The 22,466-nt window shown below is 40.3% G+C and overlaps 5 protein-coding genes across 9 annotated transcripts in view; 3 read left to right on the top strand and 2 right to left on the bottom strand.

The window, feature by feature from the left end:
* The window catches only part of LOC308078114 (histone-arginine methyltransferase CARM1-like), a 32,104-nt gene extending 28,585 nt beyond the window's left edge, over positions 1 to 3,519 (bottom strand). For 3 of the 5 annotated variants that reach the window (XM_080419198.1, XM_080419199.1, XM_080419197.1), the window contains exons 1-3: positions 3,432 to 3,519; positions 2,307 to 2,442; positions 498 to 623 (exon numbers count right to left, since the gene is read on the bottom strand). In XM_080419198.1, the coding sequence (XP_080275324.1) occupies positions 498 to 623; positions 2,307 to 2,442; positions 3,432 to 3,488 (319 nt within the window). In that variant the 5' untranslated portion in view covers positions 3,489 to 3,519. The remainder of the gene's footprint in view (positions 1 to 497; positions 624 to 2,306; positions 2,443 to 3,431) is intronic. The other 2 variants (XM_080419201.1, XM_080419200.1) reach the window with 2 other exon arrangements.
* LOC308078585 (sorting nexin-18-like) overlaps positions 1 to 22,466 on the top strand; it is a 244,622-nt gene that overhangs the window by 147,159 nt on the left and 74,997 nt on the right. The gene's annotated exons all lie outside the window — the stretch shown is intronic.
* The window catches only part of palm2akap2 (PALM2 and AKAP2 fusion), a 352,841-nt gene that overhangs the window by 306,007 nt on the left and 24,368 nt on the right, over positions 1 to 22,466 (top strand). The gene's annotated exons all lie outside the window — the stretch shown is intronic.
* On the bottom strand, positions 5,078 to 8,948 carry LOC308078927 (uromodulin-like). Its single transcript, XM_080420268.1, has 7 exons — positions 8,871 to 8,948; positions 7,038 to 7,795; positions 6,781 to 6,884; positions 5,996 to 6,238; positions 5,507 to 5,666; positions 5,332 to 5,407; positions 5,078 to 5,199 (listed from the first exon to the last, which is right to left on the bottom strand). Exons 1-7 carry the CDS (start codon positions 8,938 to 8,940, stop codon positions 5,180 to 5,182), a joined length of 1,431 nt encoding a protein of 476 aa, XP_080276394.1. The 5' UTR covers positions 8,941 to 8,948; the 3' UTR covers positions 5,078 to 5,179.
* On the top strand, positions 13,139 to 19,187 carry txnl1 (thioredoxin-like 1). Its single transcript, XM_080419923.1, has 8 exons — positions 13,139 to 13,365; positions 14,645 to 14,741; positions 15,621 to 15,794; positions 16,636 to 16,758; positions 17,194 to 17,263; positions 17,479 to 17,651; positions 18,351 to 18,455; positions 18,880 to 19,187. The coding sequence occupies exons 1-8, from the start codon at positions 13,268 to 13,270 to the stop codon at positions 18,907 to 18,909; spliced, it is 870 nt and encodes a 289-aa protein (XP_080276049.1). The 5' UTR covers positions 13,139 to 13,267; the 3' UTR covers positions 18,910 to 19,187.

Genomic DNA, 22,466 nt, shown 5'->3' with positions numbered 1-22,466 from the left:
GGTTCTCAACCTTTTCAGGCCACGACTCCCCAAAATAATCATATGTGAAGTGGGGTCCCCCCACCCTAACAAGCACTTGGAAATGTAGGAGTTGAGGCAGTATATTTAGTTTGTCTCGGTTCCACAGATACTTTTTTTTTTTAAATAGTTGATCTACATGAAATTTTGTATAGTATAGTTTGTTGACGACCACGAAGAGTGGGGTGACATGTAGAGAGACAGAGGACAGCCGGAGAGACGGCGACCCGGGGTGGACCCAGGGTGTACACTTATACTGTATGTTGGTTTGTTTACTGTTGAGTAAGAAAACAATGTTGCACATTAAGGTAATCATCTGGGGACCCCCCAAAATCAGTTGGGGACCCCACTGGGGGTCCCGAACCACAGGTTGAGAACCACTACTCTAGTACACTAAATTGCTTCGCTGAAAATAGGCATCTACAAGCCACAGCACATTGCAATGTTGTGAGCTTGTAGATCAGCTATAAACTACTCACCATCGTGAGCTTGGAACTGCAGCAGTATACTAAGGTTGCCAACGGTTACCAGGAGGGACTGGCTTCCGACCCGGCAACAGTCTGTCTCCTTGGAAACGGAAAACTGAATCACGGACACCCCATCACCTATAAAGACATAATTTTATCATTTGAAGGATGTTTAATATTACAAACACTTTATAGCAAGGCAAGAAAGGCAAGAGCAAGAAGAAGGAATAGAGTCTGAAAGTATTTGATGAAGTGTCTCTGAACAGTTTGCGTTTGCGAGTTTGTGTGAACTGTGTGTGTGTGTGTGTGTGTGTGTGTGTGTGTGTGTGTGTGTGTGTGTGTGTGTGTGTGTGTGTGTGTGTGTGTGTGTGTGTGTGTGTACTTGTATATTAGGGCTGTGGTTTAAGGGTTAGAATGAGCATCATGCCTGATTTATACTTGTATGCCGGTGTCGCACAAGGGAAAAAAGCAGATCTACAAGCTCATAACGTGTGACGTGTGCAGGAAATAAAAGACACAATTGTTTGTGTAAGAGTGTGTGTTTCCTATACCAGCAAAGCAGAGACATCCAACAAAAAGAAGAAACAGACACGTGTGCATACACACACACACACGCACGCGCGTGTGCTCGCACGCACGCACGCACGCACGCACGCACGCACGCACGCACGCACGCACGCACACACACACACACACACACACACACACACACACACACACACACACACACACACACACACACACACACACACACACACACACACACACACACACACGATCAGGGAGTTCTATGGGGCAGGTCAAGCAACAGAGGGGGTGAGGTATGCATGTGCTGCAGGAAGTAGGAAAGTGTCATGCATCTATGCACATAACAAACATTATGCTGCATGTGGACACACACACACACACACACACACACACACACACACACACACACACACATACACACACACACACACACACACACACACACACGGCTCATTGACAGAGTATCAGGGGGGAGAAGAAATTGGGGAAATAAAGCGTCTGTGTGAACATACCGCAGCAGTAATAATACAGAAGACTGAAAACAGCACAGTACAATCCTTAGTGTGATGCTTACGGGTTCGAACCGAACCGGGAACCTTCCGATTCCCAAGCAGCTCCTGAACCACTGCTGCCCGTGTGTGTGTGTGTGTGTGTGCATGCACGCCTGCGTTCATGCATGCATGCGTGTGTGAGTATATCAGTGGTGGAAAATAACCAAGTAGCTACATTTACTCAAGTACTGCACTTAAGTAAAAATGTTCAGGTACTTTTACTTTCCTGGAGTATTTCCAATTTTGAATATTTTATGCTTCTACTCCACTACACCCCCGAGACAAATATTGTACTTTTACTCCGCTTTTGTTACTAGTTAGTAGTTACTTTGTCGATTTTTATTATTATTACAAAACATACATTAACCACTTCGGCCCGACTTAAACATTGGCTATTTGAAAATAGCCGATCTGATATTTTTATTTTGTAGCCCTATTTTTTCACCCAGTGCCAATGCCTAAGCTTGTAATCCTAGGCGCTACTCTCCCTCTGCCAGCCTGGGGAGAGCCCCGAAATGAGCTCATGCTTCCTTCAACGCATGAGGAGTTAGCAGACCGCTTCGTGTGTGTGTGTGTGTGTGTGTGTGTGTGTGTGTGTGTGTGTGTGTGTGTGCGTGTGCGTGTGCGTGTGCGTGTGCGTGTGCATGTGCGTGTGCGTGCGTGTGCGTGTGCGTGCGTGCGTGTGTGTGTGTGTGTGTGTGTGCATGTGTGTGTGTGTGTGTGTGTGCATGTGTATATCTACCATCCTGTAAGGTGAGGTGTTGAGCCTCTGCTGGTCCTGTGCTGAGGAGTAAATATAACTCCTGGTCTCCTCTCTGTCTGCACACCTTCACCTGCTCCTCATCACTTCTCACCTCCTTGTTCATGATCTGCATCTCCTTCCAGCCAGTGCAGCAGTGGTAGAAAGAAACTGAGTACATTTACTCAAGTACTGTACTTAAGTACACTTTTGGGGCACTTTTACTTTACTGGAGTATTTCCAATTTTCAATACTTTTACTTACTCCACTACATCTCGGGGGCAAACTTGTGAAATGGGACCTTCTGCATAATGAGTGCTTTTACTTTTGGTACTTGAAGTATATTTTGATTTCAATACTTCTGTACTTTTACTCAAGTACATTTTGAACACCAGATTTTAATTTGTAACAAAGTATTTCTATATTGATACTTTAACTTAAGTAAAAAATGTGAGCACTTTTTCCACCACTACAGTACAGTATATATATATATATATATATCCTGTGTTAGATAATAACTACTGAAACCCTATAGTGTACAAATTCTGGGACAAATTCTAGGCCAACGTTCTTTGTGAGCTTGTAGATCTACTATTTTTGTCAAAGAGGCTCTAGCTCTCTGAGAGAATGTAGGGGGAATGGATGATTAAGGGCACAGCCACACACACACACACAGTAGGTGTGACTTTGCCCTAAACCCTGCGCCACCACACCAACCACCATTAAAAGAAAATAGATCAAATAAATAATAAAAACGATAATACTGCTAATCATAAAGAATTATCATAATCATATATACGTCAAAGATAAATACAATTAAGAATATACTGTACATGTTAAGTCACATTTTGTTCTGTCATGTCATCTGTTGCTACATCATCTTGTGTCATGTCACTTTTTCATATCATTTCACTACCATGTCACTGCCATGTCACGCATCATGTCATAACATAGCGGAACAGATCATAATTATGTCCCTCTTGTGGTCAGGTCATATCAAGTCAGGTCATAGATACAGATCAATCATAATCACCTCGGTTCGTTCAGAATTAAATTCCACAGCTACTACAAAATGTAAATAACTTAAATCAGTCCACCTGTCTATTATCCTGTTTGTCTGCTTCCTACCTGATCATCCTGCAGAGTGTAGACCTTCACAGACAGCTTCTCTGCTTGCTTTTCCATTTTCCTGTCTAGAGAAACTTGGGGCAGGTTTTGACTGGAGAGATATGACGGAAAAGGAGGAGAGGGAGAGAGTAGAGGGATGGGGAAGGAGGAGAAAGGGGAGGAGAGAAATTAGACCAGGCTGGGGAGCTGAAGAAACGGCAGTGAAACAGTTCCCCCTTTCTGTCCAAAACCACACCGCTGGGAGCTCTGTCATAACTCATGATGTGTGCTGCTTTCAGCAGAGTTTTATTTAATTTTGTGCAGGATTTATTTATGTATTCATTGTATCTGTATGATGAAACCAGAGGCAAATTCCCACGAGGCCAATAAGGTGTTGGTATTCTATTTTATTCAAAGTAAGCAAGGAAGCCTTGCCGAGCCACGTGGCCCTAGCAGGAGCCTATCTCCTGTTTCTGTATGTAGCTACATCCTTCAGCTATAATGTACACCCCATGGACATGACGCTAGTATGTGTATATGTCACAGGGACTTACACTCAATCCAACCCTAGATGTTGAGTGCCAAGCAAGGAGGCATTCATTGAGTGATTTGGGTCCCATTTTATAGTCTTTGGTTTGGTGATACGGCCGGGGAATCAAGCCCTGATCTCCCAATCTCAGGACGGACGTGTTGGCCTTTCCTCTGTCTTTCTGGCATCTCTTGTGACTGGTGGGGAGAGACTAATAGACATCTGCTATACCGACTCTTAGCGGTCTCCCCTCCCCAGCCGGCGTGACTGGTGTCACTTCAAGTCAATTGTATTTATAGATGCAAGATTGAAGAAGATGTATTTGTCACACTTATACTTATACAAGACAGTGTGCAGTGAAATGTTGGTGTGGCATGCACACTCAAACTGTGCTAACAAACATTATGTCCAACATACTGTATATCATAATATCATATCATTATATACCAAAATATAATAAGATATGTCTAACCTTGCCAAGGTAGGCCCTATAGTATGAGTAAAAATTTAGCAGCAATAAGTAATACAATTTAAGTAGGCTATGTGAAGGGTGTCAGTGTGTACAGTGTAACATTGTGTCACCAGGCTTTCCTTAGGTTACCTGTGGAACGCCTGGCTTTTCAGTGCTTTAGTGTTTACCTGTCAAAACATCTGCTGTGAAAATTACTTCTATCCAGTTTAGTCTAGTCTAGTGGACAAAATCCACTCTACATATGGGGGCATTATTTTAAATTAATGCAGAAGTAAATTGATGTATTGAGATACAACTCTCCACTCACACAATAAAATAATCAGTGTAAATGTATCAATTGGTAACTGAGATTTTGTCTCGATTTGAGAGTACATAATCCATTAGCAGTCTCGTGTGGCCAGACAACTATTACACAATCGCTGAATGCTATATAGCATATTCTATTTTTGTATGAATATACTTCATCATTGATCATTCACATATTTCTATATTTACTAAATAACTATATAATGATTTATTTGGGACTTGAACCTTGAAGAAGCAGACACAGATTTGCCATTTAATGCTCAAATCATCATTTATTTGTAACCATATTATTGATTACAGTATTTGTTTATTTTTTTCAGAAGAGAGACATATAAAAATGGTTAATGATTAGTTAGATTAGATTAATCATAGCATAGCATATTTATGAAACCTACGCACCAAATAAAAATCATACGATTAGAAAATGTAATATATTGGAGTCAGTTAACGATGTCCGCTGGTTCACTCCACTAGCTTGTCCCCTGAAGATCCAAAGCAAAGAGAAAAACACAAAAAACAAATGTTATCCACTTTAACATTATTGAGATGTCAGCACTTAAGATCATTGTATTTCATAAAATACAGTTTTTCTTATTGTTGTTCTTGATACTCACAGGTGATTGGTCCAATGGTGATGGGTTTGAAGGGTACAGGTGTGGAAGCGGAGCGACGACGCCTCCCTGAGCAAACCTGTGAATGGTGAAGGAATAGCAGTAAGCACACAGTTTGCTACTGACTTAACTGTCTGGTGTGAAACAGCAGAGTGTGGAAAGAAAGTGTGAAACTTACAGGAGAACATGAGGAGGCTCTCTGGTCACACAGGTGGAGGCTGCAGTGAAGGTAGATATCTCTGTAGTCTCCATGGAACAGGAAGAGCAGGGCAGAGAAATGAGCCTGGAGGGAAGAGCCGCTCTCATCCACTGTCACCTGACGACGGTTGATAGAACACCTGGAGAAAAGAAGGGTCACGTTGTAGGCTCATCCGTCATTCTTTTCTTTTTAGTTAAATGATTTTAAATTCATACAAAGACACTGAACTTATAATAAACAGTTTTCACATTATAAATGCTACGCTATTGTAGACTCATGTGACATCACTGTTGCGTCCAACATTCTTCTCTTTTCATAAGGATTTTGCATTCATACAAAGACTTTGGACTAAGACTTCACATTATAGTTGATATCACAACCCCATACCCCACTCCCACCCAACTCTCTCTTTCATTGTTTGTTTATTGTGACACAAACCATCTGCTGAGGCTGAAGAATGAAACATACTTGTTTTGAATGAGGAAGTGTCTCATGAGTTCATCAGGGCTGGAGGAGTGAGTGGCGTAGCAGTCGTCCAGGACGACCGCAAACCTTGGATCTGTTTCCCCTACAGATACTCCTACATACAGGGCAGAGCCCACTGGCAGGGTGACTGGGCCTGCTGGGTAAGGCTCTGTGTAGTTGGAGTTTTGGAACAAGGACATGGAGGTGTTGGTTGGTGAACCCACACCTGACGTGCCACCTTTAAGCCTGTCAAGGAAACATGGCATTTAACACATTAAGACCTGAGGCCGATTCTACAAATGTCTTCTAAATCCCAACAGTTTTCTGAAAAACTTATGTCAGTGGTGCTCAAAATCTTTTCATGTCAAGGACCCCCCGAAAGAATATGTAATTAGCCACCGACCCCATCTCAAAATACTTTGTTCCAGGGACCCCCATAGCAAAGTTTTGAGTTAAAAATCTTCGCTTTATAAATATTTATTATAGGTCTATGCAAAGATTTGCACAATTTTCAAAAATAGCAGATCTACAAGCTCATAGCGCTGCACAAAGTGACGCGCTATGAGATTGTATATCTGCTATTTTTGCAAACTAAGACCTGGCTTGGAATAAAATAAATATTAAGGGCCAACATTAACTATGTATAAAATGTGGCATACAAATAGTTTCTGTAGCCTGGATCAAAATATGACAGCAGAGAAACTAATTGAAGCCAGTAATATAATCTTGTATGACAGCAAGTATTGGCCTTTATAACAATGGCAGATTAATTAATAAAGAACCTACACATAAGATGAAGCTGGAGGTGGTTGAGTGACAGTAGTTGAAGGGGGTTGAGTGACAGGAACTGGAGGGGGTTGAGTGACAGGTTGAGGATACTTTGATGATAAATCTAGGGAGGTAAAAGCCAGGTTTGAGTTATTATAGCACATCTTTAACAAATAAGCACTGAAGCCTTATACGTCACCAAATAAGTTTTGTAATATAATAGATGAGTAATTTATGAACAATTTTACAATACCACTTTACCTGCACAATAGCCTACTTGACAGCCGGTTGGTGGTAGAAGCTTGTAGACATAGTAGTTCCGACAGTTCTTGACATGGATGGGAGGTGCGGTCCAACTTTTTTGACAACAGTCACCAGTCCACTTACCACAGGTGCTGCGCTGTACAATTCCATCTGACACTGCAGGATGAGGCTGTTTCATCCATAGAGGAACAGCTGTTCCACACCGTCTTTCTTCCACACATGTCTCTGACATCTGGGCACTGCTTTGCCCCAGGAACATTCGATACCACCCTTGCCAGTTGACACTTTTGTCACAGCGATAGTTACCATCGTGATTGTAATCTGTCGCTCTCCAGGCATCATTCAGTACTGTGTAGTGATCACAGGGATCTACACAGCGAGAGTTGATACAGTCTTGACCTAATGGACAAACACCATTGACACAGGAGAACCGAACAGATCTTTTGGCCCTGGAGGGATGCACGAGGCACTCAAAGGAGCCAGGTGTGTTCACACAGACCTGAGACGCAAGGGTGCAGTGTGCGTTAGGGAGGGAGCACTCATCAACATCCACACAGCCTTTCTCTGGTGACCATCTGTAACCTTGGTGACAACAGGAGGAATTAGTGCAGAGCTTTACATCGTAACAGGTGAGGCCATCACCGACAAAGCCATCTCTACAGACACAGGAGACTGATTGGCTGAAGAAGGTGTCGTCTCTCTCTGGTTTGACGGGAGACTCCAGGCATTTAGCCTGATCATGACAGGATTGACAGCTGAGGAAAGTTGTACCTGTGAAAGGAATTAGTCATTCAAGACATCAGGCTATTCATTTTGGCAGGTGTGAACATTATATAATAATAATAATAATAATAACAATAATAATAATAATAATAATAATAATAATAATAATAATAATAATAATAATAATAATAATAAGGGTAATAATAAGGGTAATAATAATAAGGGTAATGATAATAATAATAATAATTACTATTATTATTATTATTATTATTATTATTATTATTATCACTATTACATTTAAGATAAGTCATTTTGGTGAAACAAGCTACAGAACTGTACAGATTTGTTCAACATGCCCAACCATCCTGTTCAAACAAACACACACACACACACACACACACACACACACACTCGCGTGTGTGTGTTAAATGACCGCTCTACAATTTAAAAGTAACTAAAGTGACTAAAAAGTAACTACAGTGCAAAAAGTAATCATAGTGAGTACAATTATTTATAAGAAAATAAAGTGAGTAAAAATACTTACAAGTAGTTAAAATTTGTAAAAATACTTAAAAGTTGTTAACGTTAGTAAAAATACTTACAAGTTGTTAAGATTTGTAAAGAAAATACTTTAAACTACTTAAGATGAGTAAAAATATTTAAAAGTTGTTAAAATAAGTATAAATACTTAAAAGTTGTTAAAATGAGTAAAAATACTTTAAAGCACTTAAAAGTTAAAGAAATCGGTAGGTTTGTTAAAATGAGTGAAATGTACTTAAAAGTACATCAAGTGAGTAAAAATACTAAAAGTAAATACATTGCATACAAAATGGTCACCAAAAAAAAAGGTCAGAGCAGCCTTGAAATGAATGGACAGGGATTTAACATTGTTCTTCTAGTTCATATATATCTTTATTATAAATCAACTCATGGACCGCTTACTTCAAACTGGGTGTGATTTTTTTTTCAAAGTTAATTCCAGGCATAGGAGCAGAGAACATGAAGCCCCTTTTACGAAACTCAATGTCTCTTTATGTAATAGGAGTACCAACCAGGACACCCATCTAATATTAATGTTAAATATCATATCTATACCAATGAGAGGACATTAGAGGCAACTTACCTGGACTGTTTCCAGTAACATTCTGTATGAAAAGAACTAACAGAACAGCTGACACTCTCATGGTCCACATCCTGGAGAGCTGACACAAACCTGTTGAAAATGTACAAAACATTTTTAGACAGACTACAACATCACAAAGAAAAAAAAAGATAGAATGTAAATGTTCAAAATTGACAAAATATGTTATTATACAGAAATCTTTAGATGCCTATGTACAATGATTTGCTTATCCTCTTACCTTGCAAAGGTTGTGTGTTAAGATTCAACCTGGAGGTGAGAATGTATAAGCCTCTAGAGCTCAACAGTGACTGCCCACTTTGTGAACATCTCCACTTCCGGAAGTGACCTTCCATGATTGATGGTTGGGAAGGTGACATACCAAAATGACGTGAAAAACTGTCATCGTCTTTAGTTCCGATAAGGCGATAAGCAACTTGAAAACCTCAGACCACAACTTGAAAAGCTCAGAATACCTAAGCAGTAACAAAGTCGTTGGTGTCATTTAAGTATGTTAGAAATGACCTTGTCTAATTGCAAGCAGAGCTGATTCATATCTACACGCATCTCATTACAAGGTGTGTGTCACTGGGTGCTATCGTCCATGCAGTCAAGCAGTAAAATTCTGTTGAAGCTCATAACGACAACAATTAAGAAATCCTCCTGGACTACCCTTTATCTTAATGTTATAGATCTCTCCATGTACTCCCATATAGTTAACTAAAACTACAAAACAACAACAACAAAAATAGAACAAACAAAACAAAACAAAAATGCCCACAAAAAAGTTTGGAAACGTAACTTCGGTCGAGTATTTCTCCCCTCAATAATATCAATTGGTATTGTGTTTTATATCATTTTTATTGCTGATTAGTCACCTTTACAACGATCTGCAGATCTCATGAGATGTACAGTAGTGGAGTAGAAGTAAAAGTACTGAAAATTGGAAATACTCCAGTAAAGTAAATATACCTCAAAATTGTACTTAAGTACAGTACTTGAGTAAATGTAGTTACCCCACTACAACCTTGCAGCATTAGAATGGCATATTACAGTCATATATAAATATATAACCCTAACCCTTAGAACACTCATTGCATTTTGATTCTAATTTATAGCACTTTGTAGGTGCTCACCCGATCTCGTGGAGTTGCAAAAGTTGCAAATATTACACTTTTTCTGCCAGAACTTTCATATTGTTTTCATAATATATATGGGGCGGCCATAGCTGAGTGGTTAGTGAGCCCGCCTAGGGAACCAGAGCTGGCCCTGGTTGCCCCAGGTTCGATTCCAGGCTATCCCAGCATATGTGCCGATGATATGAAATTTGTCCCTGAGCAAGACTCTTAACCCCAATTGCTCACAGGTTCTCATTGGAAACAAGACCGCAAGGACTTTCATGAACGACCTGTTAAAAGGAATTATCCTAATATGACAACAGCTGACCCTCACCCCATAGCCTCAAGCAAACTATCTGCAACATTCTCCACTAACAGGCAGCCCATTCCTCCTGCATTATGTGCAATTTAGAAACGGGTGTTACCTGACCTGTACACAGGACGCTAAGATTTACAACAAGCACTTCCCAACTCGAACACATAAGAAAATTCATGGCTGCTCTGAGTTTAGTGACAGAAAGTTAAATGCTCATATCATGACAGTGGTGGATTGTTTTGAAACAAGTCTTGACAGAGACAAAGGATAATCCTACATCAGAGGGATTGATTGATTGGCATGGCATCAGCTAATGGGGATCCTTTTCAAATATGGTAAACAAATAAACCAAATAAACACTCTAGAGCAATGGTTACTATCAGAATATAGTGCTTTAACCTTTTAACCAAAAATGTACGCTTTGTTTTGACCCAAAAAGTGGCACTTACCCTACCTTTAATATCAATCACCAACAGAATCAGTAAACTGATTAAGAAGGCCAGACATAATGTTTGGGTGGAGCTGGACTCCCTGTCAGTAGTGTCTGAGAGGAGGATGCTGTCCTGCATGAACCCATCAAGACGAGCATTAATTTATCAACCTACAATGACAGCATGACAGCACTTGGCAAATGTAACTTTGTGTTTCTTGACATCCAATTTTTTCTTCCTCACGCCATCGCTATGTGTCACTAATTTATCGATGCCAGTTTCCTTCTCTTTTACACCAGTTGTATAACCAGTTACAATTGTGTGTGTTTATTTTAAAGCAGCTACAGGACAACAACTATAACAAAACATCATGTACTAGTTCAGAATGACAACATAATACATTAATCTATTACCATGGTGCAGTCGTGCAACCTGTCATTATCATAATTTGTATGAATGATGCAAAAATACGATACAAATCAGGAAATTACTGCATTTTTCACCTTTTCCAACTGAGAGAGATGATCTCAGACTCTCATAGACTCTAAGTCTATGTTTATTTGTCCAAATATTATTACCTTGCCATAACTAAATCATGCAAACCTTTGTCATTAGCATACAGTATATTGGCATAAATTATGTAATAAATAAACTGAAACCAGGAAATAGCTACGGTGTACAGCCAGCACAAACTGGCTGACCAGGTGTGAATTCAAGGATGGTCTGAGATCAATCTGAAAGAAGCCATTGACCAGCACAAGTTCAGCGCTAACATAGGTGCCCTTTTCACAGTGAGTGGTGACCTGCTATGCACAGACAAGATCAGCTCATGACAATTCTCAAGAAACTGCCCACCATTGCCCAGCATTCAATGCAAATACTAACCATTTCATCCATTGAAAACGCGCTAGCGTATACCCACGACCACGCGCATCTCGTGCAGGGAATGATTATTGTATACCTCCGGAAAAAAACCTAGACCACACCACTGATGCAACTGTTTGCAGCTGTAAATGTATGTATTTACAGCCAGTATTATTTGTCATTATTTAGTTATGCAATCACTTAGCCATGGTTCACATGACGCTTGTATACAAGCGTCATGGTGCCGAGTCCCCCTGGTCTAAAGTTGTGTTCGATTTTTTCACATTGCCATCTCTCACATAAACATAAACGTTCAGATTTCAAATATAAAGTGCTTACCACCGAGCCACGGATGTTACAAGGCGATGCGGACCGCGATGAGTACCCGTATCTCCCGTATTGTTCAATAAAAAGCATTTTAATCCCATCGCCGGCCATTTTTTTTTTTTTTTGGTAATGTATCAGAGTGCAATACACCTCCCAACCATTAGTGTCGCATGGTTGAAAGTATCGGAGACAATTTGGAGAAAATGGCCGGCGATGGGATTAAAATGCTTTTTATTGAACAATACGGGAGATACGGGTACTCATCGCGGTCCGCATCGCCTTGTAACATCCGTGGCTCGGTGGTAAGCACTTTATATTTGAAATCTGAACGTTTATGTTTATGTGAGAGATGGCAATGTGAAAAAATCGAACACAACTTTAGACCAGGGGGACTCGGCACCATGACTGTCATGGTATGACAGTCATGTTTCAGGGCTATGCAATCACTTAACATTGAAATGCAAAAAAATCCTATCTGCAGAATTAGCCAGGAAAAGTGGGGAAAAACCTCCTATCTGCATTTGCAATATGAAATCAGTGTAATTAACATATAATATTTTAATATAGTCCAGAAATCCAGAAACGGTGTATTATGTGATGGGTATCATAAAAAAATAGCATTGTGCTAAAAAGATACAACATTTTGTAGTTTTCTTTTTAATTTTCCCGACAATGTTAATTTTTCAGATAGGAAGTTTTGCGTTTTGGCCATCGATATGTCATAATATGTCATATATATAGATAGTCTATGACCGGAAGCATTTGAAAATTGTGGGAGGCAACAGTCTGGCCACGTGAGACTAATCCGTGATAACTCTATGAGTGTAGTCTACGATTTGGTTTTACAATTGCTAATTTGCATAGTTAAATTAATATTGAAGTTAGCTTTTACTGTGTAAAATGACCTGTGAGATGCCTGAACGCCCAATTCAAAGGCAAAACAATTACCATTATGCCTAACCTTGCGTCACCAGGCTTTTCGCACTACCTGGTTTCCATTCTCTCGGGAACAAGTGCCATCCGGTCTAGAGGCCGCCTACTCAAAATTTGTATCCGGTCAATTCAACCCACACAATTATGCACTCACGCAGGCCGTTTCCGTATCCGCTGGTTATCTCTAGACCGGACGTGCAAAACACAGATGGCAACTTCAGACCACGCCCTACAGGATACGTGATTGGTCCGGCGTAGCTGACGTCAGTCACAGACACAAACCCCGCTAGCTAGGCTGCTACAGTAGTACAGACAGAGACAGACTGAAGTCAAACAGAGACAACAACAAGACGTTGTAATAAGCAAACATAAACATAAATATCTCTGGTACATATAGCTGCAAAGTGGACCATGGTCGGGGTGAAGGTCATTGCGGCGGACGCGGACTTCCAGCCGGAGCTGGCGGCCTCCGGTTCCAGGCTCACCGTAGTCAAGTTCACCATGGCCGGGTAAGAAGACCCGGCCGCACCGCCGCTCTCTGCTGCCAGGCCCCGCCGCTAGCCCTTAGCTTAGCTTAGCATTAACCCGATTCATTGTAACCAGCAGGCTAGCCGGGCTGGTGACAATGTGATAATTAGCAGCTAACTGCTAGCAACAACAACAGGACGTGTAGTACATGTTAACAGCGCGACTCAGACAATGAGTCTGCTGTATGTAAGTTAGCAGACACTTGCCATGTTTTTCTTTCTATGTGTTTTTTTTCTTTCTTCAAGTTTAGCACGCTAACGTTAGCCGTTGGTTGGTAGCCACCCTGCTTGCCATGACTTAGCAATAACTTGCTCGTTTTCGTTGGCTTGCTTTTCTTTTCTGGGATCGTTTGCCAATGACTTGGGGAGGTACATAAATGTTATGTTTTACGTCTCTACAGGAGATCAGATTGCTTGTCCAGTGACTGTAGTGATGTATCACATTCACTGGACACCATAATAATTCGTCTGCCACTTCTTGGTATTTTATATTACAAGACATCTAGAGAGAAGGAACGTTTGAGATTGAACGTCATGACTTATCAGTGATAGTTGGTTATTTGAAAGTGGTTATTTGCCAAAGTGGCTGGTGGTGGCGTAGGTAAAATTGTCAACCACAGTCAAACGTGACAGTTTGGCAAATTGACTGGTGTCTAGTGAAAATGAACTGTCGATCTAGTAGGTATGTGAACTTTTAATCATACCAAAAACTCACAATAACAAGTCCACAATATATTAATCACTAGACAGTGTTGGCTGAAATCTGTATGCATTATACAACTTTTCATTTGTGTGTCATATTGTAGGGTTCCACCCATCTGTGGTTAAGGATATGCACTTACTGTATGCTTATTTGAGGCTGTCACTTTATCTTTTGTCACCTGGTACAGAGCTGGCAGCACTGTTGGATTTATCCTTGGTTGCGCATTGTGTCTCGCGCTGAAAATAGACGATCTATAGGTTAGGTTGTAAGCTTGTAGATCTGCTATTTTCAGTGTGAGACATCAGCATGCAACTAAGTATAAATCAGGGTTAAAGTGTCAAGTGTGAACAATCTGTGTTTAGATCTAATAAACTATGTCTAGCGAGAATGAACTATGTCTAGCGAGACTGAACTATGTCATGAACTATGTCCAGTGAGAATGAACTGTGTCTACTGTCTAATAAGTATGAACTGTGTCGACTTGTGAGAATGAACTGTGTTTTGTGGATGTCAAACATGATCAGGTTAATGACAGTGACACATTCTCTGTTTCCTCAGGTGTCGACCTTGTGTCAGAATAGCCCCGGCATTCAACATGCTGAGTAACAAGTATCCACAAGTCGTTTTTCTTGAAGTAGATGTCCATGTTTGCCAGGTGAGTGTTGCTCATCAGAATATGAATACATATTTAGCTTCGTTAGTATCTATTTTACTAATTCACCCCTATACTCCTTGTCTGCCACACTGTCTTATAATGTAATATTATTGCAAGATAGTGTAGTAATACAATGTATTATGCATCACATGACACCTCTAGTACTGCTGTATCATACAGGACCTCTAGTACCGCTGGTTATATATCCTACCAGGACCTCTAGTACTGCTGGGTTTCTATCCTACCAGGACCCCTATCACCGCTGGTGTTATATCCTACCAGGACCCTTAGTACTGCTGGTTTTCTATCCTACCAAGACCCTTAGTACTGCTGGTTTTCTATCCTACCAGGACCCTTAGTACTGCTGGTTTTCTATCCTACCAGGACCCTTAGTATTGCTGGATTTCTATCCTACCAGGACCCCTATTACCGCTGGTTTTATATCCTATAACTAGTACGGCTGGTTTTCTGTTCCACCAGGACCTCTTGTACAGCTGGTTTTATATCCTACCCCTACATGTGTGAGCAGAGGGCATTGAGGCCACTGAATTAGTTCAGAATGTTGGATTATGGTATCATGCTGCTTGTTTACTATTTTAGATAGAGATGATAGTTATGTTTCTCACTTATAGACATATTTGTCATAAAGATGGATTGATGTGATAACGAATGTTCATGGCACTTTCTCCAACATTTGATAAATGCTGCAGTTGTAATTGTGTGTGTAACTGTGTGAGACAGTGTGGTATAATATAATAAGTATTTGTACATAAATGGTTCAGAGTCAGACATGGGAACTGCAGCGGGTGGAATGATTGTTCAGCTAGTTCATTCCAATGTCCTGGATTTGAATTCTCCTCTCTCCTCCTCATCTCCCAGGCAACAGCAGCAGCCAACAACATCTCAGCCACGCCCACCTTCCTGTTCTTCCGGAATAGGGTCCGTGTGGATCAGTACCAGGGGGCAGATTCCTCGGGACTGGAAGAGAAGATCAAACAGCACGTTGAGAACGACCCGGGGAACAACGAGGACTCTGACATTCCAAAGGGATACGTGAGTTAACCTTTCAACCTGGCGTCACATGTTGGGCATGTTGTTTAACTTGTTTATAGGCAAAAAAGTGAATACCGTCTTTTCCTTCCCAACTCCGATACCTGCAACTTGCATATCTGCTGATACCGAGTAGCGATCCGACACCCACGCACAATAGGAATAATAATTAAGTGCAGCCACAAGTTAGTAAAATAGTAATGTAAATAGTACAGTAAGAATATAAAACGGTAGTGCAACATCAACTGAAACAATCAAAACAAAATTTGTTTTCTGTAAAATATTGTTGTAATAAATGATGTGGTATCGGATTGTCATAGACTGGAATAGTCGCCGATACAGATACCGGCATTTTGGGCAGTATCAACAGCTTTTCTGATACTGGTATCGGACAACTCTACAAAAAAGGATTACGTGCAGTCAGTGGAGCTAGTCATGGCTGAAATTTAAGGTTGAAATGAAGAGCATATAAATTCCCCTTTTGGGATGTTTTCAAGAAAATCGATAAATAAATGGTCAATGCAACGTGCAGAAATGTAAACAAGTGCACATGGCACAGTTAAAAAACAACATATGGGAAGAAGGTCTATGATGTCATAACGATACAGTGTAGCCAACAGCCTTCTACCCAGAGAGGACAGACCCCCGGACCCCCCTAGAGACAGGATAGACACCTGAATCTCTCTTGTCTTGTGGGTCTGTCTTTTTCCACCCCTACACCAAAATTCTGATGGAATTATATAATAAATTGGTAAGATTTATGATTCAGACATCATGCCTCAAAAATTGTCATAACAAAAAACTGAAAAAACACTGAGTTTGTTTCTGATGTGGTTTCTTTCAGATGGACCTGATGCCTTTTGTCAGCAAAACTGGCTGTGAGTGTCTCAATGAGAGTGACGACTGTGGTTTTGATAACTGTTTAAGCAAAGAATCCTCGTATCTGGAATCTGACTGCGATGAACAAGTAAGTACTACAGCTGTTAATGCTATTACTTCTGCTAATGCTAATTGTACTGCTGTGACTGCTACTGTGCAGGCTCTACTCTTACTACTACAGTACTAATACTATTATAATTACTACTATTAATACTTTTAATGTTGCTGCTCTTACAACTACTACTATTGCTACTATAGTATTGTTACTGTTGTCACTGCTACAGCTACTACTACTACTGTATTACTCTACACAGCGGTGGCCATGTTTAGAGGCTACAGACACTCCCCTTGGTATTTTAACTTGTTTTAAGATAGATGGTGCAGTAGTTGATGGAGAGAGATGGAGATTTGTGGGAGGACAGGGAGTTAACAAGTGTGACTACATAGATGGTGTACTGACCCACTGCACTTACTGTTGGGACTGTACCACATGTTTGATATTGTCCCACTATGTCTGTTCTAGTTGCTGATAACCATCGCCTTCAACCAGCCCGTAAAACTATTTTCTATGAAACTACAAGCACCAGACTTTGGTAAGTTGAATTCTGCTCCAGAGCTGCACAATTATAAAGAAATGATCAAATATTATAAATTAAAGAGATAGGCAAGATAAACGTATATAATCGTCCAGGCATTCATCGTTAACCAAGGTTAGCGTTATGCCAGCTGATAAGCCAGCCCTCAATTGGATTGCGGATGCAATAACAAATTATTTCTCGTCCCTCCGTCTCTCTCTCTATCTCTCTAGCTCAGGCTCCTAAGATAGTCAAGATTTTCATCAACCTTCCTCGGTCGATGGACTTTGACGATGCTGAGCGAAGCGAGGCCACACAGGCTCTGGACCTGTCAGAGGACGACCTTAAAGATGATGGTCTCATTCCACTGCGCTACGTCAAGTTCCAGAATGTACAGAGTGTCACGGTAAGGACTGCTGTGATTGATTGCTTTGAGGGTAGTAGTGTTTTTTATTTAGCGGGTTGTGCTGGGCATTCCCCAGTGACAAACTGGACAAGACTGTTGTTGTTCTGGGCAGCTTAGCCGTTTAAAGGACCACTACACTGACCAAGCCAAATGGTTAACTCGCTCCCATATATTTAGTTCATGACTCAACACCAACAAACAAAGAGATCTATTTAGAAAATTGCAGGGGTGCTCCTTTAAGTGTGAAACCGGGAGCTTCTTCAGTCAACTTTGCAGCACTACTGCCTTAAAAATGTAATGATGTTGTTAGTAGGAATAAACACAGAAGCACCCGGAAGGAAGTTGAACTGAAAACGGCAGGAGTCTTTTTACCGAATGGCTTCCCAGATTGACTTAAAATGTTTTATGCAAGTGACTGATTCCATTGACTTTGGTGGTGCCATGGTCTAATGCTGACATCTAGTGGTAGAAAAATACAGCTACAGTACATGTTTCAGCATTCACACAGACACACTACACATACCGCCGCCAGTCTGGGGTCAGTTCTGCTACACTGTCTCCCTCTCAGCTTTCCTCCGGTCTGTCTCTCCTACAGTAAGAGGAGAGATAGACATACAGAGAGATATCATTTCTCCATAAAAGTCTTCATTGTAATGTCGTTTTTTACCATAGCAGTATGTTTATTTTCTGTCTCCTCAGATGTTTGTGAAATCCAACCAGGGTGATGAAGAGACAACAAAAATACAGTACCTGACGTTCATAGGGACTCCTGTACAGGCCACCAATATGAACGACTTCAAACGGGTAGGTGTCTTACGTTTGTCAATCTCTTATTGAACCCCTTGCCTTGATGTTAAAGCTGCAATTATTAACAGAACTTATTTGTAACGAATAAAACATTATTTCAATCAATCTGAATGGTAGAGTATGTCAATACAATTTGTTTGATTGCTTGGTTGAATGCTTGATTCTGATTGGTCAATCACTGAATTCAGCGGTCTGTTATTTTTGAATAACGACCGCTTAACTCAATATATCAATCTGCCTCGCTTGATTTTGTGCCGTATCCAACATGGCAGCTATGTAAATAAACACACAGTCATTTAGGCTATTTTTAAAAATAGATATGTACCTTTAAAAAAAAGTATATATATATTACATTGATTATAGTTCAATTAAATGTTGCACCCCTAATTCACATCTGCATGATCTTTCTCTTCAAACCTAGGTTGTCGGGAAGAAAGGAGAGAGTCACTGAGTGTAGGGAGGAGAGAGAGAGATGTAGAGAAGCGATGGTGGAGGTGACAGCGGAGGCTGTTTTGCTGTAGATGTTCCTCCAAGGACTCCCCTCTCTGCCAACACTGGAACATTGGCTCTGTAACAGACAGTGGGTCCTCATCTCCAGCTGTTCTTCAACATGCTCCAAATGAATTCTCCATCTGTTGAGCTTCTCATTCTGAAAATAATTTGTATTGTTGTTCAGATGGAGGAAAAAAAGAAAAAGAAACTCTGTAAATAAACAATCCTTTCTCAAAGGCCAGTGTGTCGGGTCTTGTTTCTATAACAGTTGTAACAGCAGTAGGCTCAACAGTAGTAGTGCCAAAAGTAGTGGTAATAAAAGTATCATATAACTTGTATTATTAACTCTTTCACTGCCAGACTTATTTCTGGCTGCGTGCACCCAATGCCAGCTATTTTTCTATTTTCTTACCTTTTGAAGTAGTCACAGAATATTTATCTCCAGTATGATCGATCCCCTGATGGTTACTAATCACAGAGGGTTTCACTGTGCTTCCACGAAAAGAAAAAATCTTCGCGACCTCCCGTTCGCATTTATACGCCTTTGAAAATAGCATGTCTCAGCCAAAAAAAAACGTATTTCAGGCCCCTTAGCTGAGAGAGGGAGACAAAGCAGGGTCTGCCACTACAGTACATTGTGTAGAATTGTGTTACAGATTATTATTATTTTTAAGAAGGCCTTCAATACAGCTTGATAAGGTAGCTCATCATATTTAACTCCTTGTCTCATCATCATATTTAACTGCTTGTCTCATCAATATCTGTTGACCGAGACTATGTGAGACTAGCTTGGAGGTATTCCACAGGTTTTTAGTTTTAAGTGACTATGGGTTGCCTCCAAGTGATGCCCCAGCTTTGATGGCTTGAGCTTCATAGATTTGTTTTATTTGTTTTGTTTATTTACACGTTTCATAATGATGTGTTGGATTCATGTTATTGTGCATTTTGAGACATTTAAATCTATTAAAAAAAAGGAACCTGAAAGGTTTTCCCGACCATGAACATTTGACGACCCCCCCTGCAGTAACTCTGAGGACCCCCTGGGAGTCATATGACAGACCCCTGGTCCAGAGGGTTTACGTGGTTAAGAAATGTAATCATGGCAGTAATGGTATTAGTAATTAGCAGCAGCAATTAAAGTAGCTAACTAGCTATAGTATCAGCAATAGTAAAATGTTTTAAGTGCCAATCTGTAAGATCTATGTCCTATAATCAGGATTCAAACCCTGGTCTCCTGTGCAAGGGCTGACATTTATACTGCTGATTAAGACAGAATGCCCACTTGTGCAGGGCAGATATTGTGCTTTGAGCTTTAGGAAATATATTTTGTCATCCATCCAGTTGATCTAAATGTCTCAATAGAAGAGCAGTGAGGCCACCTCCAGCCACCACAGCTGTGTTGGCTATATGGTATTATCACACAGCTAGGGTGAATGCTCAATTCTAATTGGTCAGTCACAGCATTCAGCTGTCTGTTATTTCTTGACAGTAAGACAGCTGTTAGGGAGAAAGCTGAGAGGGAGACAGTGTTTATTTTATTTCTGTCATAATCTTAACATAACAGTGGAGGCAACAAGATAATTATTGGCTGAAATGGAATGGCCTGAAGCCGAAGCTATTTAACACATCAGCAGAAATAAAACATCAGAAAACAACATTTCAGCGAAACTTCAAATATTACACATCAGCAAAGACAAAACAAATGACAGCATTGCATCAAATAAGAAGAAACAATAGAAAATGTATACAAAGCAGAACATGAACTAACTTTTTTCCTTTTCCTTTTTCTCTCTCTCTCTCTCTCTCTCTCTCTCTCTCTATATATATATATATATTTATATATGTATATATATGTACACGTATGTTTACTCATTTTCTTATTATTTATTATACCATATACTAATTATATTATAACAGCCGCATAATTTCACCAGTAGTATGTATACAATCACAATTAAATAACAGTTATTATGTGATTGTTTCATAATTATAAGATATTAATACTTTTATATAATTTTGATAACATAATATATGCATACCCATCTGTGGACGTGTCATACCCATCTGTGGACATATTCATTTTGAACAGTATACTTCATGATATTGATGCTACAGTACATCTGTTTTTAATTTGCCAATTCCCCTGAGTTGGTACTGGCTCTCTTGGTTTGAACAGCACCTGTATACAGTTTGGAAGTGTTTTTTTGAGTGCCTTGTACAAAAAAAATATTCAAATTTTAGAGTGAGGTTATTGATAAATAGTGAGTTTGTTGTTGCATAATAATCTGTTTGGTAAACTATTGTTATTGCTTTCTTTTCTGGCATGAAAACTGGTTTAATGGTCGTTTTATATGTATTTCCAAACAGTAAGTTTGGTGTGGTAATATTAAAGAGCAGAACAGTATGTAAAATTACATTTTTGTCAATGATCCCTTGCATTGTCGTGTAGGAGAGACAGATGGTAGGAAAGCTGAGAGGGGGACAGCGTAGGAGAGACAGACAGTAGGAAAGGTGAGAGACAGACAGCGTAGGAGAGACAGACAGGAAAGCTAAGAGGGAGACAGTGTAGGAGGGACAGATGGCAGGAAAGCTGAGAGGGAGACAGCGTAGGAGAGACAGACAGTAGGAAAGCTGAGAGGGAGACAGCGTATGAGGGACAGACAGTAGGAAAGCTGAGAGGGAGACAGCGTAGGAGACATACAAGAGAGAAGGCCTTGCCCAGTTATCTCAAACCATTAGGAAATTCATTTGGAAATCCATTGACAAGCATCCTCCTAAACACTAAACCAGTGAAATGAGCCTGCCTCTTTCAGTGCCTCTTCCTGGTGTGAGTGCTGGTGTGTGTGTGTGTGTGTGTGTGTGTGTGTGTGTGTGTGTGTGTGTGTGTGTGTGTGTGTGTGTGTGTAGGTGTGAGCATGGGTGTGTGGGGGGGACGCTAGGGATTTGAGAACAGATGGTGGAGAGTGGCACCATACTTTTAATTTTAGGATTAGGTTGAGTTTATTCACACAAATGATACAAACACTGGAGCAGAATACAAACAGTGCATTGCAACATTGTCACCATTTACATTTAACTCCCTAACAGGAGGCTAAATAACATACTTATTATTCTGTGCAGTTAAAGCGCGATGGAGCTAATGTAAAATTGAGTGAGTGAGTGAGTGAGTGAGTGTGTGTGTGTGTGTGTGTGTGTGTGTGTGTGTGTGTGTGTGTGTGTGAGAGACAAGAAACAAAGATACAAATGTACATTTCATTTGACATAACCTGCATAACATGTAGTGGAGTAGAAGTATCGCAAAATGGAGAAAGTAAATGTACCTCAAAATTGTACATGTAAATGAACATAGTTACTTTCCACCATTCTCACTGCATAAATCCCACAGATCCACCTGGCATCGATCAACATAGCAAGACTGCAACATTTAATACCAAACACAGCCAGTTGGTGGTGCTAAAGCACCATGGGGACAGTCGCTTCTCTAAATCCATTCCAGATGATTTCTGCTTTCAATCA

The sequence above is a fragment of the Gymnoscopelus braueri genome (genome assembly GCF_963280865.1).
Source record: "Gymnoscopelus braueri genome assembly, chromosome: 22".
Taxonomy (NCBI): domain Eukaryota; kingdom Metazoa; phylum Chordata; class Actinopteri; order Myctophiformes; family Myctophidae; genus Gymnoscopelus; species Gymnoscopelus braueri.
The sequence above is the reverse complement of the archived record's forward strand: the minus strand, read 5'-3'. Positions and strand labels throughout refer to the sequence as shown.

Bases quoted from the DNA above. Each gene is read 5' to 3' on its own strand.
- LOC308078927 (XM_080420268.1), bottom strand. From the start codon at position 8,940: ATGTGGACCATGAGAGTGTCAGCTGTTCTGTTAGTTCTTTTCATACAG. The intron at 7,796-8,870 runs GTAAGTTGCCTC...TTCCTTTCACAG, and splicing joins TGTTACTGGAAACAGTCCAG to GTACAACTTTCCTCAGCTGT. The intron at 6,885-7,037 runs GTAGGCTATTGT...TTACCTCCCTAG, and splicing joins TACCACCAACCGGCTGTCAA to ATTTATCATCAAAGTATCCT.
- txnl1 (XM_080419923.1), top strand. From the start codon at position 13,268: ATGGTCGGGGTGAAGGTCATTGCGGCGGACGCGGACTTCCAGCCGGAG. The intron at 13,366-14,644 runs GTAAGAAGACCC...CTGTTTCCTCAG, and splicing joins GTCAAGTTCACCATGGCCGG to GTGTCGACCTTGTGTCAGAA. The intron at 17,264-17,478 runs GTAAGTTGAATT...CTATCTCTCTAG, and splicing joins ACTACAAGCACCAGACTTTG to CTCAGGCTCCTAAGATAGTC.